The sequence below is a fragment of the Drosophila gunungcola genome, chromosome 3R (genome assembly GCF_025200985.1).
Source record: "Drosophila gunungcola strain Sukarami chromosome 3R, Dgunungcola_SK_2, whole genome shotgun sequence".
Classification (NCBI taxonomy): domain Eukaryota; kingdom Metazoa; phylum Arthropoda; class Insecta; order Diptera; family Drosophilidae; genus Drosophila; species Drosophila gunungcola.
This window is the reverse complement of record NC_069139.1, coordinates 216,661-232,819: the sequence shown is the minus strand read 5'-3', so window position 1 is coordinate 232,819 and position 16,159 is coordinate 216,661. Positions and strand designations below refer to the sequence as shown.

Sequence of the window (16,159 nt, the reverse complement as noted above, 5' to 3'; positions counted from 1 at the left end):
TTTCTATTCTAAAAAGGGTTTATATGTTTTTCCTTCTAAGCTAAGCTTAAGCTGCAATTGCAACCATTAATTTAATAGTTGTGCAGTATCTTTTATATGCTTTATTGCCAGCGAAAAGCAAAGCCAGTGTGTGTGAAAACCAATCCCCCATAACCCCATATGAATGCATAAGTGTTGGCTCCCAGCTGAAGCACTTGAAATGCCTGTCACGCCGTACACCCAGATCTCAGTTTGAACACAGCTGACGGTACCAGCTCTTACTTTCCCGGCACTTTTGGTTGGAGCACATGGGGCAACGCATCAGAAACTTGGGGTTGACTGACTGCTGGGACTTTAGATGATCCGCCACAATGTTACTTAGGGCGTCAATAAACAGCGGGTGGTCGTTGGGGGCGGCTGCCCGTCGGATCTCCTCCACGCCCACCTCCTTGGCCAGTTCGTCGCAGTACTCGATATCCAGCTCGTGCAGCGTCTCGATGTGTTCGTTTACAAAGGCGATGGGCACCAAAATGAAGTTCTTCAGGCCTTGCTTAACATAGCCCTGTGAAGAATGATTTCGGTTTACAGCTTGATTGAATGGACATTTTTGAAATGCAGCCCTACTTTGATGGCATCATCGGTGGCTGGTGCCAGCCACGGCAGCGGGCCAACTTTTGATTGCCAGGCCAGACTGTAGGGATTAGTCTGACCCAGCTCCTGCATCACCATGTGCACACTGGCCCCGATTTCCGAAGGATACGCGTCGCCCCGGCTCACAGCTTTCAGTGGAAGGGAATGGGCGGTGAAGAGGATTACCACATCGTTGCGCTTTGTCTCCACAAACTTGGCCAGTTCATCGCGAATTCGCTGGGCAAAGGTCTTGATCAGGAGTGGATGGGTGCCCCACCGGTCGATGATGCTCCACTTGATGTCCGAGGGCAGGTTACTATATACAGAGTTAGAGTACAGTCAATAATAATAGATTTTTCTCAAATGAACTTGTTACTCACTTGCTCCGGTAGTGAGTAAAGATGGAGTTAAAGCTGGATCCGGAAGTGGCGCAGCTGTACTGTGGGTACTGCGAAAAAAGGACAATGCGCTCTGGTTTTTCGCTGTATTTAATAAATCAGTAAAACATTAGTAAACCATTTGCTAGAAATGTAAAACATAATAGAATTTCAGTACTTCTGAAAGAAACTGTTTTTACTTTGAGGTCTAAAAATACTAAATTACCAACTTTTGCTATCCCAACATGCATTATATTTTCGTGGAATATATACCGATTTTCATCATTTAAAGACGGCTCAACAACTCACTTTTCGATCTCAGCCAGCGTATTCTCCGTGAGCGGATTGACGTAGCGGAAGCCCACGTAGTGCTTGTGCGGCCCCGTCTCCGGGGAGATCCTGTCCAGCTGCTCACACATGAGCTGGCCCTGCAGCTCGGTCCACTTGAGGATGGGTGATCCGCCGCCGATCTCCTTGTACTTTTTCTGCACCTCGGGCGTCCTGCGCTGTGCGATCCAAGGACCCAGGCGACTCTGCACCGGCAGCTGGATCATGTCTCGATCCGTCATGATGCGGAATAGATAGTCGTGCACCTGGTCCGTATGCGTGGGGCCGCCCATGTTGAGCATTAATATGGCAGTCTTCGGTTTCTGGCCGCTCAGGTGCCGCACGCAGGTCGCAAGGTTTCCTGTTGGTATAGATTGGGACATGTTGCAGCTACCTGGTGCAATTAATATGGTTCCAATTACTTACTAGCCAGTCCGCACAGTTTTGTGTTATGCAAAAACATTGTGTCTAAAGTTTAAGTTGACCCAAATATCAAAATATTGCACTTTCGATGTTTTCATCGATGTTCTCCCAGCACTCGCGCTAGAGATAGATAAAAATCGATGTTTTAAAACATCGGAGATATCGATGTTTGGCGGGACAACATCGATGTTTTTCCATCTCTACGCTGCTTTCCCTCTTCCGCAGCGCTGCCCACTCATCATTTTAACAGAAATGTTAAGTTAATGCATCAAAACGATTATTTATTTAACATTACTGTTAGGAAAACGACGATAATAATTCTATACTTATCGCTATCCTAACAGCGCGCTTTTTAAATATCGGGAAAACCGTGTTGCCAAGTTTAAGTTCATAATGTATAAAAGAGATTCAGTTTCTATTTTTTTTGGAGAAAAATAAGCAAAACAGTTTTTTTGGTCAATATTTTGTTGTAAAAAATATTATTATTACATTAGACAGTGCGAACTCAATAAATTCATTAACTGAGTCAAAAAAAGATAATCTAATGCATTTTAAATTGACCGTTATTGATCTTTAAAACATTAAAATACAAATACCAGTATATACTGTTAACGGGATATTTTCTGCGCTTGCGCTTTGCGCACACACTCCGAGGCGTGCATCGGTAAAAGCTGACAATCGTGCAGTCTCGCTCTCGCACGCTGCATTTCACTCTTGTCGCTCGCTGCGAGTGTTTCATATCCTCCGATTAGAGAACATTTAGCAGCTATTCTAGTGAACGCAGCTAGAATTGCAGTGCAAAAACACAAAAATCCACGTGCACTAGGTGACCAAAAGGTGATTACAAACAAAAAACAACAAAGTGTGCCATTAAACAGCAGGAAAAAGCGAAGGAAAATCGCCGCAGCAAAGTGAAAAAAGCGACAGGGAGTTGTAGAAAAAGAGAGAGGGTGGGAGCGCCATCGCGGTGGTGGGTGCTCGATTGCACCAATATTTGTGTTGTGTGCGTATCGGTGTTATCGCTTTCAGCTAAGAGTTGCTCCAAATTCGCGGCGCTTGCGCAGGAAAATTCGTGCTCTCCCGCTCAGCCTCTTCAGAAACGGAACAGGATATTTTATTATACTGAAATTCGTACGCAGGAAATTCGCATAGTTGTGAAAGCCGCGCTGCCACTCGGACGCATTCCTCTGGCTCAGCTGGCTCCCCCGCACACCCACACACAACCGCTCGCCACGCACCCACATTCACGCGCTCGCACACACACACACACACACTCACACTCGCTCAGAAATCAATTAAACGGCAAAAAGATAAGTTGCAGTTTTCCGGGAACCCAAAAAACATGCTGAAACTAACTCACAAGTTACGCAAAAAATGTCGCAGCAAAACAGCAGCAGGAAAAGCAGTTAAATCATTAAAACGATAGGCATCGAAAGGATAAGGATTATGGATAAAGAAGAAGCGAGGAGAGACTGCAAGAGCGTATAGCTTTTTTGAACTCCAAGCCAATGACCACCGAATCAGCGATTTGCCTCAAACAACAAAAACACCCACTTAGCAATTCGCAATTTACATTTTTGCAATTTCACTGCCCCGGAAGTAAAAGCAGCTTCAGCGGAAATTAAAACAAATCGAAGCCGAAATAAAAGGCAGAGCAAGAGGAGAGACAGAGAGAGTAAGTTAAGGAGAGCCCACAGAGAGCGGGAGAGAGCAAGTGCATCCTCTTTACAACAGGGCACACATTTACGACCGGTGACTGCAACTAGCCCACTCCTCCTACTCCTTTTTCGTCGCCCATGCTCCTCCCTTCCGCATCCTCACGGTTGTCCGCAATTTCTGATCTCATAACTTAGACAGCAGCCGTTGGCACGGATTAGACGGAAAAAGTCAGGTGTCAGGAGGCATCCCAGTTCCAGAGTGCAGGTGAGAAAAAAATGGGAAAACGTTTCATCGAGAGTGCCATGTGCATTTCGAAATGACAGCCGACGATAAAGACTATTGTTAATTAAAGGGATAATTTTACAGCGGCAAGGAGATTCAAGAAAACCTAATTTTTGCTGTCAATTCCAGTTCATATCCAAGAGATACTCATAGGGAATAAGACAAAAAATTGTCATTATCGGGATTAATTTAAGATTCAGGTATCTCCGTATTTTTTAAAAATGCATGTTTATAACTGAACATTTTTGAATGAAAATGGTGTCTGGATACTCTCACAACGTTTGCTTAGAGAAATTCAACAAAACAATACCAAAAGACCAGAAGCTAAGAGCTTTGCTCCAATTTTGCAAGCAAACAGAAATACCCGTGTATAAAATAATACGAAAAATAAAAGAAAATTCAAGCTAAACCACAATAACTATCTTATTTTATGCAGAAATGTAAAAAAAAAACCGTTGCACATTAGGCAGCTTTGCGTTGGCCATAAATGTGATTTTCAATAGGAACTATTTAAGCTGCCTTTCGGCACTTTATTTTTTGTTTATTGCATTTTCAGAGTGCCATCGCATTTTTAGACGAATTTTTTCAAACATAATTCGATTTATGTCTTTAAATACCTTATTTGATCTGATTATATCATAGGTACCCAAGCTTTAATGCAATGTGGTGGCTTCATGCGCAGCATCCCATGCTGTGCAACCATAATTCTATCTTTTTGCACTCACTAATTAGATAAAACCCTTGGTTTTCACGCAGTTTTGCCAGTTTCTATGGTTTCGAGGATATTTTTGGCATTTCAACGCGGCTTCTGTTCGGCGGCCAAGCGAGTTGCAAGTTTGAAGTTTCGAATTCCTAGTTTTAAGTTGCCAGTGGCATGTTGCACAGTTGCCTGGTGACAAAGCAGCATAGAACTCTTGACTGCGAACCGGCAATAATAGCACCATGGGGCGTCACGACTGCACTGAAAAAATGCCTTCTTTATATCAAAAATATACTCTGTGAAGTTCTTGAACCACTCATAGTATTCTTGTTCACATAAGCACTGTTAAAACAAAATAATACACATTTTGTATGTCCCAAAATATCGAGGAACTATATCACCCTATGTTATTACAACATTCTTGCTTAATGCTGAACACATTTTTAAGCCCAGTATGTGTGCAGTCGCATGAGCGTGCGTCAAAAGTCCAGTGGGTGTGATTGGTGTGGGCGAGGAAAAGGAGGAAATAGTGGTTAAATTTGAACGCAGCAATAACCAAACCAAAAGTCGCGATGGTGTTAGGATTGAGCCAAAAAAATAGTCATCTATGACTGCGTTTTGCTGTCATTGTTGCGTTGCCTAGAAAATATTCTATATTGATAATATCTAATATATTGATAGCTGAGCGCTTAGTTTTAAAGAAATACTTGGTATTGCTAAACGTTTTTGTTTCTTTGAGTAGAGCCTCTGGCTGATATTCCCCTAACATCTAGTCTCCACATTTTCGATAAGCTTTGCGAATTCTTCTGTAATATTTTCCATGCTTACTGCGAATAATAAATGATTTGCCATTTTTGCAGCTTGAATGGAGGGCAAGATACTTTTGTCACTCACTTATACACACACACAGCGGTCTGAATTTATGATGTCATTATAATAAATTTTATGACTGCCTAGCAAACATTTCCGCGACAGACGACTGGTAATTGTTGTTGCTGCTGCCAGTGAACACACTGAACATTTCTCCCTGCGTTTTGCTGTACTCTGTCGCTGCTGCTGTTGTGACACAAAGCATCTTGTATCTGCATATTCCAGCTCCTACTGCTCCTCAAACGGTTGCAGTCCACCCGCTGCGAATGAAATTATGGATAGAAATTTTTCTCTTGCACACCAGTACACTCAGCAGGGATGTTAATTTGGTATTTTTTTCAAACCAGTTCCATGTATTTCGCTATCCGTTGATACTTGCTCTATATTTTTCGTCGACCAGAGAATTATCAATAAAATTTTATTATATAGTTCTATAGCATTTTTCAAAATATTTTCCTTGTTTCCACAAATTTGCACAATCTGTTAGTGACCTCTTCGATTCAGTTCAGAAAAATTTCTGAAAGCTAGAATTAGTTTTTCTCTGGCACCACTGAAACTAGCATTAAAGCTGGCAGGGAAATCAGTTGTAAGCAATACAGCTGGACCCTCACACATGCATAAGAAAATGGCTCCACATTCTTCTTTGTACATATGAATGTCCTGACCACGATTGTAACTTTTTTCATTGCAATTACGCTGGGGTGCAGGAAGAGTTGGGAGTGAAGAAACTCCGCAAATGATAGTCAAAACTTTATGGGCAAAAATTCTAAGTTTGAGTCATGGGCAAAGTGCCAGCCAAGGCGTTTCTGGCTTACTTTGGGTATACGTACCTCTAATGTTGATGACAATGCTGATTCCGACGATGATGACGATCAGTTTTGTAGAGAAATTGATTTCGAATGCTTTAAATCGCTAGCTTGTCCATTTCGAAATTAAAGTGTTGCTAAGCTTATAGAGTTCCCAATATTTAGCAGTTAAAGACCCGGAAGGGTCTTGGGAATATTTTAACACTTTTAAAAAACAGAGTTTTTTAAAACTGTTTTTTTATACACCATAAAAAATTGCAATAGATTGGCTTTTAGCTACCATATATATAAAAATCTTTGTATTATTTTAATTTCAAAATTTTGCAGCTACAACTGCTTGAATCTGTAGCATTTTTTCCTGGGGCCAAGCTCCCCTTCATTTTCCATTTATTTGTAAACCTCCATATATTATATCTTTAGTTAGCGGAAAACATTTCACTTGCCAATGGACTGAGGAGGAAAGCCAAGGAAAATGGCGAAAATTGAATTATCAGCGCTATGAAATCAGAGGTAGACAGTTATTCGATATATGTATAATACAATAGTATATTTAGGAGCAGAAAGTTGGTAGGAGTGGTACTGTCCAAGTGCTCGTATGCCTTGTCAAGCAAATGCATATGACACATGTCAGGCCCTCGAAGTGTAAAGCTTCATTAGTTTAAACACGAACAGATACACTCTCAAACACACAACCACGCGCAGTGTACTGGATGTTAAAACCCATAAAGACTATATTTAACTACCTACGAGAGAAAGTTTAAATTTGAGCCAAGTACAGTAGTACCTAACCCAACAGTAGTATAGTTAGTGTAACCGAAGTGAAACTTTTGTTAATAACTTAAGATTATAAATTAGAAGGTGAAATTTCTACTCTACACAGTTTTAATTTGTAATTAATATGTTTAATAACATAATATTACGTATCATAAGTCATGCTTAAGAACATTTTAGAAGTACCTAATAATAACATTAGATCCAAACCAAATGTAAAATATTTCTTGTGCATATATACAAGCTATTGATGGCTTTTTCGTGTTGTCCCACTGTGTCTCTCCCTGTCAGGCACATGTGGGCCAGCTTGTTGACAATCATGTGACAGTAAATACATGCTTCTGGCTCTGATCTCGTTTGGAACTCATTACTATCTCCGCTTTTGCATTTTTCAGGAACTAACTCACAACGAATAAACCGAACTTGCATTTTTATACCGCATTTTTGTATGGAACCAGAGTAACGTGTTCAGCATTGACCAAATGTCATCGCAACCAACTTTAGTTGGACGAGCAAGCAAATACGGCCATTAACAGAAGTTGCCTTAGAACGAAACCCCACCCAAGGCGAGAGGAAAGGCCTGGACAGCAACGAACGAAGATATTCCCAATCGGATCCCCACTAATAAATGCAGTGGAAGAAGAAGTTTACTCGATTGAAAGCAGCTACTGGAAATTCGCGTGTGCGAAGGATGCTTTGTTGTGGACGTAGAAAGGTAAGTGATTGACTAAAAACGTTTTTGGGGAGGGAGTTGGAAAGTAAAAAAGAATGCTGGGAAGTGCCAGAGCAAACAATATTCTTCTACAATGAAATATGTCCCATTAATATTGGACTTTCTCCCTGGGATATAATTAAAAAAAATTTTAAGGTGGGAGTATCTTTTTTTTATTAATCAAACTAGCCTTGAATCTTGATTTGCTAAAGTTTTTTTTAATCCCTTTTAAGTATTTTTAATAAATATTGAATATGATTATTTAACTGTAAATTGGAAATAAGTTAATAAGCCGCAGTACGTTTTTTTTCGTTGTCTTTCCGGTACAAATTAAACAGCAACTGAACAATACTTGCAAAGCCCTCCCTTTGAACTAAAAGTAGGAAAACTGGCTCAGTCAGTCAATTGGGGAAAAACAGCCATTCCCATATAATTTTCGTGGCTGCCATAATAAATTTACATTTTACGCCTGAATTTCAAAGAAGGCGTAATTGCAAAATCTGATTAATATGCTGCTGCCGATGCCGCAGATAAGGGGAAGACGTGCGGGTGTTTGAATGTCAATTTTTTGGTGGCGGTTTATTTTTTAAGGAGGCGGTGTTTGAACACAAAGTGAGAAATATGTTGCCCCGCACTTTAATGCAAGCGATACGCATTCGGGTACAAAATCAATTACAAGCCACACGTGCGGCGTCTATCGGGCTTTAATCAAAGTTACCGCACTGTTTAATGCAATTTTTGAAATTAACTCCCGATTGAATACGGAGTAATTGGGCCGAGCAAAGCGGTTTAATCTACTGGCCGACAGCACTTAATTTGATTGCGACTCGTGCTCAGTAGAATGAATAAGAGTGTTTGCTCGACTACTTCCAACTGGCCATTCCGCCACCTTGTTCCTCCTCGATTGCCCGTTCATTAGGCACCTAACAGAGCAAGGTGCTACAGTCCAAATTGCCTGGGAAAGCATTGCGAAAGAAATTGAAAATCAAGGAACTATTCTTGACTTTCTGACTGACTTTTTTTTTTTTGAAAGCGAATTTTGTTTTTTTTAAAGCTAAATATTTAATAAACCAAATTAAATATTTTATGATTTTTAAAAGCAAATTTTTGAGACGATTTTCCTTAAATTCAATTTTTAATACACGTTCTGGAATGAAACACAAGTAAGTTTATAGATTCTTATAGATATTTCAATATTAAAACATCATCACTAAAATCTTACAACTATTTTTAGGACATTTTCTCCTTGTGTAATTCCAGCATAGTTGCCATCACTAGTTGTCTTGTAAGAACTTTGCCAGTCAGAAGAAACTTTATGACAAAGTCCTTGCGGATAAGTCCTTGGAGATGCTGTTGCCGACGCATTTTGGACCGCATCCACACCCTGTGCCGGCTGTTTGTTTCAGTTATAGTTGATTATTTTTCTTTTCGCCGCGCTATAAACTTTGACTTTGGTTCTCTGACATTGCAAAGTTCAACAAATAAATTAATTTACCCGCTGCACCGACGCAACGAAACTGCCAGCTTAATCGCCCCGCAAAGCTGGCAAGGAACTCAATTTCGCCTGGTAGCGACCTAAGCGGAGATTGTCCGGAAAACCTCAGAATCGCCCAGGTCCTGAAAAGGGTATTTTTGGCTCACTTAGTTGATTGGTTAAACAATTTTTAATTGAAATAAGACGCTGCCGGGCGGAATGTCAAACTTTTTTGCCAATACTGGCAGGCTTCCTGGCATTTGAAGAGCGTCAAACAGCTGGAAAGTTGGTCAAGTAAGTCGACGCGCTGGCATTTCCATTGGCACACGAGTGTTGACTGGCAGGCAAACAGGCAACAAGAGATTGCAGGCGTGCCAGGGGGAAGAAATCAACATATTGCATTTCAAATTGGAGGGCTGGACTGGCATGCCTGAAATCGAAATCATTCAATAGGATCGCTTTCGTGCAGCAACCGAACAGCATCCATTTGCATCTGCAGGATTTTTTGGCGGAATTTCAATAAATTCCGCCCGCCGGCGAGGCAGTAGTATGTGTGATGCGAAGTGGCAGCCGTATTTGTGAATTGGCTGTTTTTGAAATTTAATTTTAAGAGCGTTTGATTTTTCTCAATTGAATTGTTATGGATAAAAATTTGTAGAGGTGTTATATTGCCATGCATATTGAGTTTTTTAAAATTGCTGAAAATATCATTAAGATAGCTTATACCAATCAGAAGCTATTTAATAAAAGAGTAAAAGCTACTTTAAAAAAAAGTGATCAAAATTGACTTTTTTAACCCCTGCAACTTCCGTAAAACTTCGAATTTCTCAAAACCGGCCAAAAAGTTCCATGAAAATCGGACCTTCGAGTTTTAGGTGGCCAACTAGCCAGATTTTCACTCATTTGCTCTCGGGCCTTAAATGTTTTCATGATCACTGCCTTGAAGTTTATGAAAATAGTTTGTGGCTGTGGCCGGCAGCCCTCGATGAATAGAAAGCGAGCTGGAGGCTTTGTAAAAAAGTTTTCAAACTTGTTTGCCATCCAGCGGCACGTTCCTTGTGCTTTGAAATGGCGCAGAATGACTCCTCCTGTCTTCTTAGCCTTGGAGTCTGTCGAGTACCATTCACAAATAAATGGCGGGCATTTAGGCAGCCGCAGTCTGGAGTCTGTCTTCGGCTGTTTGAGTTGACTTCCGAGTTGCCAACAACAATTGGAAGACGCAGCCAGGATACTGGGAAACATGACTGGCACAGTAGATTGCCTCAATGCAGATAAGAATATTGCCTCAGCTGAAACTGCAGATGGAGATGGTAATGCTTGTTCTATACAAACACACTGTGAAAAATGTTCTATTTAATCGGCGATATATATTAACCAGTGGGAATAAATACTGGTTATATCATACTTATTTAAGAAGTCCTCTCAACTCTTTCTGATTAATAGCAATAAATATGTCTTTTTAATATTTCCTCAATATTTTTCTTAGTGCAAGGCGTTCTCACAGATACAAGTTAGAGGTAAAAAGTTTCGCGAAAGACAAACACAGGCACAGGATTCCCTCCGCCGGCTGTTCCCGATATTTCTTGAATTTTCTTTTGCTTTTCTATTGCAATTCGTTCGGTCGCCTACAGCCACCAGAAAAAGCGTTTCTGGCCTGCTGCTTGTTTTAATTTCCAAGTGATTTTGAAAAAAGAACAAGCTAAAACTATGTATTGGCAACGCAGGTGTAGCGCGTTTTTAATTGCTGCCAACGCAGTGCAAAAGTTTTCCTCCCCTTGGTGCTTAATAAGCTTAATTTTGGGTGCATTGACTTGGAAAGTGCTGTGATAGGGCAAATTAGCTCAGTAGCTCGGCCCCTAAGGCATTCTAGCTTACTGCTCAGCTGAAACTGCTTAGTATGTATGATATTTAATCATTTAAAGTTAAGCATTTAGAAAACAAAGTACACCTAATGAACGATTGTCGGCTGGTTTAAAGTCTAGTTCAATTTGGTTAAACTCACCCGTAAATAAATTGTAGCCATACGGGGAACTCGACTATAGCGCTCTTTCTTGTTTTTTATTTTCTTATTTGTCATTAATCAAAGTGTATACAAATAAGCCAAATTGGAAAAAAATAACCTTCTATCAGACAAATGGAAAACAATGTAATATTCGGTCCCTGGTATAAAGCTTTCATAGCATTCCTTTCAACAATTTTATAATTGTATACCCTGATTCTTCTTTTAAAAGGTACATTGTAAATGGGATGGATTTAAAGCAACTCGACTGGAAGTACTGGTAATCAATTGCAATTAATTCATTAACTTGTTGATTTATCAGTTAAATCGAGTTTCGTTGTATGTCAGCAAAAAAGTTTATATCGGCTCTCGACCCGCTGAATAATGTATACCAACTGGCTCAAGGACGGTTTCTTCGGCTCACATGCCAGCCACTTTGCTTACCTTGCTTACATATAAGCCTCGAAATCCAATTCAGACTTCTGTTTTTCTACTCAGCTACGTGCCCTTCATTTGCGGAACTAATTGCAAAAGTCTAACGTAACTATGGGCGACAGTCACCAAAAGAAAGTTAATAGTTAATAACATATTGAAATGTTGTTGCAAGCACGTAAAATATTTCCCTGTCACTGGTCCGCTTCTTCCTATCGGGTGACTGTCGAACGTGTTTATATTTTTCAGCGAGCCGTGCAATGTTCCAGCGTTTTGACAGTTGACTTATGGAAAAGGACCAAGGACCCGGGGGTCTTACCTTTGCGCCGCTCTTAACTTATTTTTAATTATTTCCGTCAGCAGGGCGGGCCATTAAAATGATGAGCGGGCATTAGCCCAGCCTCATGGTAATGATAAAGGGTTGCCAGTCGGCTAAGCCGGGTTGGGTTGCGATGAGCCCTGCTTTTAAGTTTCAGCCCTTGCCTTTTGCGGGCTTTGGTTGATTGTTAAGTGACAGCACTGCGAATGACACATTTTATTTTTGGTCTAGGAAAATATTAGCATCTCTCTGAGTTGGTTGGCGGCCTCAATAAGTGGGGGAGTGGAATCTACACGCTTAGTGAGGTCACACCCTTTGTAACAAACAGATGCCATCATCTTCTTATATGCATTTTTACCTTCCCGAAACACTGTTTTAACAAGAAAGTAAGCAAACTTCGACAAGTCAAGGTTTATTTACTCTTGATATAAAATATATTTGGCGATTTAGCAATACATGTTTCGGTAATTCCTTTGGCAGCTTTTGGATGATTTTTATAAAACTATTTAAACTAAATAAAAATTATAAAAAATCCATCAAAACATGATAACAATATTTTTGAATACGATACTTTTGAATTCTGTTTTTCCCGTTTCATTATTAGCCACCAATTGTTTAAAAATCCAATTTTTAAGTACTCAAATTGTTATAAAAAAGTTATAAAAGTTAAAAGTTAACACTTTTTCTTATATTTCGAGCGATTTTATTCCAAGTGGACTTGTTGAGAGCCAATCGTGGCAGCCACAGAAATTGCAGTGTCAAAACGAAATAAACCCACAATTTACAAACCTGCAGTAGGCAGCATCCGCGAGCACTGGCACATCATCGGATAGTGTGCGTGAGTATCTGTGTGTGTGCACTAAAAGCGGTTTTTGCCACTCACATGTAAACCTAGTTGCCTGCCAAGTGTTTGGCTGCGTCTAACACCCATACACGATTGTTGTGTGGGTAGGTCGTGTGAGTTCCAAGCTAAACACCCAACCACTTTCTTAGCAACCCACTTTTTCCCTTGGGTGGCTTAAATTTTCTGTTTACTTTGCTGTGGATTTTCGTTACGTTTCGGAGAAATTCCTTCTTTTTATACCACTTCTCTTCTTTGACGAACCTTTAACGTATTTTGCATTTGCTTGGCACAGATTCTAGGGGGTTGATGGGTTAAGGTTGGTGGGTGGGCCGGCGATTTTCGCTCTTTTACCTCAGCTCTCTATGCATTTCTCTCTGGTGTTTGAAAAAGCTTTTGTAGTAGAGAAATACGAACCATTTTCGTTGTTGTGGATTTTGCCCCCATTTTTTTTCTTTTTTTTTGGGTTGTAATTCTTTGGCTTTTGCGGCTTGGCTGTGTTTCCTTAGAGTGGCCAGCATTAAGGAAAAGTTTATAAAACATATTTTTATAGTGTGCGAAAACAATGGTCGGCATTCAATATGCAACATTAATGGTCGAGATGATGCAGGGATATTTCAGAGCTTAGCATTAGTATAGTAGTAACATTTTAAAAATCTGGTTGTACTTAAAGTCTGTTGACTTTTTAAAATGATATAAAGATCTATCGAAAAAAATTGCTTGTTTCCAAAAAAATATATATATATATATTTGTATATATATATATATATGTAAAGATTTGATGTATGGTACAAATTAATTTTTTGATAATAGCAATTTATTTGAATAATTAATTAATTATTAATTAATTTGAATAATTATTATTAATTAAAAACAACTCGAAGGAGTTAAACAATTTCTACAAAAGCCCATTATGCAAAAAAAATACATAATCACTTAAATAATTCGGGCAACCGTGCTGGAGAACTAGATCTGCTTCATAATCTATTTAATCCGTTAATATAAGCTTTGGGAGAACCTCATATAAATAATACATAAATGTGTTTACAAAGTGTTTACTTATTTACTTTGCAATAAGAGCAATAAATAAGCACGTGTTTTTGGTTAAGAACTATAGTGCGTGCCTAATGACAAATATGTAATTTTGACGAACATAGTATGGGTAGACAGTCGGAAAATGACATCAATTAGCCAGGCGAGAACAAAGCCGAACAAAGGCGATACAGGGCCCAAATAGTGCCAAGGCTTCACAGTCAGTTACGTTTCGAATGTGATTGATGGGGAAAGGGAGGAATAACCCCAGCAAAGACGCCAATTGCGATTAGTTGCTAACACCAACTGCAATTAGCCCAGTGCCAAGGCGAACGTCGGCGGCAATTATTGCCAATGAAGGCACTTAAAGGGCAATTAAGCGTAGGGGTCCACCCCCATCGGGAAAATGAGGCTTACCTTTGAACCCGAAACGCTCTCGCTAAGCGGCTTACGCTTCACGCAAGAGCAGCGCAAAACTTTGCATACTTCACCCGAGGGCAACAGCATCAAAGCCGCATCAAACTTGGTCTCAGTTTACCTTTTTACGTCCTGGCCTGAGCACTCTAACTTTATCCCGTAAAGGCTTACTTCTACTTTGGACCTTTGCTTCTCAAAGAAGAGTTGACCATTCTGTGAAGGGCATGGATTTTGGAGAATGTTTGGTTTGCCTATTATGTTATTATGTAATTATGTAATTTTGTAATTGAAGTTTGGAACCATGTGATGCGGTAATAGATTTATGTAAACTTTCAAGTATAAATAAGATTGGAAAGCGACTGACTAGGCTCAGTAAAGTTTTGGTTTTTATGAAATTTGCACACAATTTTAATTCTTAATTGTACACTTATTTTAAAAATAAGATTAAGATATTTCAACACATTTATAATTCTAATTGTACACTTCTTTTTGTTATGTTAATAAAAATAGTTACTTTCTTATGTTATTTATTAAATCGTATAGTTATCCCTTGTAAGCTTAAAAAATGATATTTGTATCTAATATGTTTTTTTTTATTTCACTTTTATTTCGTTTCAATTTGCTGCGCTTGACAAATTCCAATGACATGGAATTTTTCCACTCCGGAAGTTTGTTATTTGCCGCTCGCTTCCGGCTGCCACATTCGCTGGATAGATACGATGACCCAGCACGGTGGCCAGCGGAGTGCGAGTGCCCAAAAACTTGCCCATTTCCATTTCACCACTGTTTGCGCATTTTATCCGCGCAGGCGTCTACGTTACGTATACGTAACGTGGTGTATTTCGCGTGTGTGGTTGCCTGTGCCTGGTACTTGGAAAACACTTATCGCGGTGCATATTCAGTTGGCATGTCGCCCGGCCTGACAGTTAATTGCCTGTCAGCGGTGGGTTGCAGACGCACACTAAGTGTGTGTACGCTGCAGCAATTGTGAATGATGTGGCCATCGCAAACTCAAACTCACATTCGGCTCAATCTCTGCACTCAATTGTAATGCGTTTTTAATGGCAATGTCTTATCTGTTTGTGTCATCGGCACTGAGCTATTAAACATATTCATAATGCGACCCTCGCTTTGTTTCGTTTCGTAGATTCGAACGGCTGGATAAACAAGCGCCATTGTGTGGACCGTTATAAATCATGATCGTTGTCTGGCCTACCAGCCGGCCCGTAGCGCTTTTGAGTTGGGTCCACTCGCCTGCGATTCCCCAATATTTGCCCTTTGCTGGCATTTCTTTTCATTTGCCACTCGATTTTCATAAATAGTCCTGCGCCTGTATTTGTTATCGATGTCGGGATTAGGGACACTCCTGATAGAGATAGTGTGCGTGAGTCAAGTGAAGGCTTAAGTGGTCCAGTGAAAATGATTTGAGTGGGACTCACTTCGCCTGGCGTCTGTGCGGAGTATTTGCGTTCTCCTCCGGCACTTAAAAGATAATGAAGCTCATCAAGCAAAGTTCTTGTATCAATGACAAAACCAACTTTGCATGTGGGTTGGCATTTAATTTGTTGCTTGTGGACATCGTGATATATGGTATGGACAATTCCTAATTCTAATTACAATAAATAAACTAAGGATTTTACATAGTGTTCAAGTTGGTCAGGTTCTGTTTTTAATACAACAACATTATTGGTTAAACTTACTGCCTACGTGTTTAGAAAGACTATATTTCACTTCTTAAACGTACATTTTATTGCGGTTGAAACATCAGTGATTTCAGGACAATTCTAATCTTTCTTCTAAAGCTTCTAAAATCTAAGCGAAGAAGAGACCTAGTTATCTACTATTAAACCCATCAGCTAATAACAGTTCGCTTGTGTAATCAATTATGCGAACCGAATGTCCTGGACATTTTGGGCAAGTTCAAGACCGTTCTACGAAATCACATCTGGCAATGCCGGCCCAGCGTCCCCAGCCGACGTCTCTGCACGTCCTGTATTTCTCTCGATGGCTGATGTTGCTGGAGCTGGCGGGTATCAAACACAATTCCCCAATTCCCGACTGCCAATTTTCCTGTGTTAAATATTTCAAACACATACACACACCGCGAAA

At 40.0% G+C, this 16,159-nt stretch overlaps 2 protein-coding genes across 11 annotated transcripts in view; one reads left to right on the top strand and one right to left on the bottom strand.

The window, feature by feature from the left end:
* Positions 1-86: 86 nt before the first annotated feature.
* On the bottom strand, positions 87-1,899 carry LOC128252007 (ferrochelatase, mitochondrial). Its single transcript, XM_052979362.1, has 5 exons — positions 1,740-1,899; positions 1,296-1,674; positions 990-1,091; positions 604-925; positions 87-541 (listed from the first exon to the last, which is right to left on the bottom strand). Exons 1-5 carry the CDS (start codon positions 1,774-1,776, stop codon positions 227-229), a joined length of 1,155 nt encoding a protein of 384 aa, XP_052835322.1. The 5' UTR covers positions 1,777-1,899; the 3' UTR covers positions 87-226.
* Positions 1,900-2,419: 520 nt separating this feature from the next.
* LOC128251993 (rho GTPase-activating protein 100F) overlaps positions 2,420-16,159 on the top strand; it is a 36,253-nt gene continuing 22,513 nt past the window's right edge. For 5 of the 10 annotated variants that reach the window (XR_008267268.1, XM_052979308.1, XM_052979318.1 and 2 more), the window contains exons 1-2: positions 2,422-3,659; positions 7,220-7,539. Coding sequence is in view for 9 of the 10 variants with exons in the window: in XM_052979308.1 (XP_052835268.1) it covers positions 7,453-7,539 (87 nt within the window). In the remaining variant the exon portion in view is untranslated. Of the gene's footprint in view, positions 3,660-7,219; positions 7,540-16,159 lie in introns of all 10 variants that reach the window. The other 5 variants (XM_052979322.1, XM_052979321.1, XM_052979319.1 and 2 more) reach the window with 2 other exon arrangements.

Excerpts from the sequence above, each read along its gene's own strand:
- LOC128252007 (XM_052979362.1), bottom strand. The coding sequence starts at position 1,776 with ATGTTTTTGCATAACACAAAACTGTGCGGACTGGCTA. Across the intron at positions 1,675-1,739 it reads AAAACTGTGCGGACTGGCTA|GAAACCTTGCGACCTGCGTG; the intron begins GTAAGTAATTGG and ends CTATACCAACAG. Across the intron at positions 926-989 it reads TTTACTCACTACCGGAGCAA|TAACCTGCCCTCGGACATCA; the intron begins GTGAGTAACAAG and ends CTCTGTATATAG.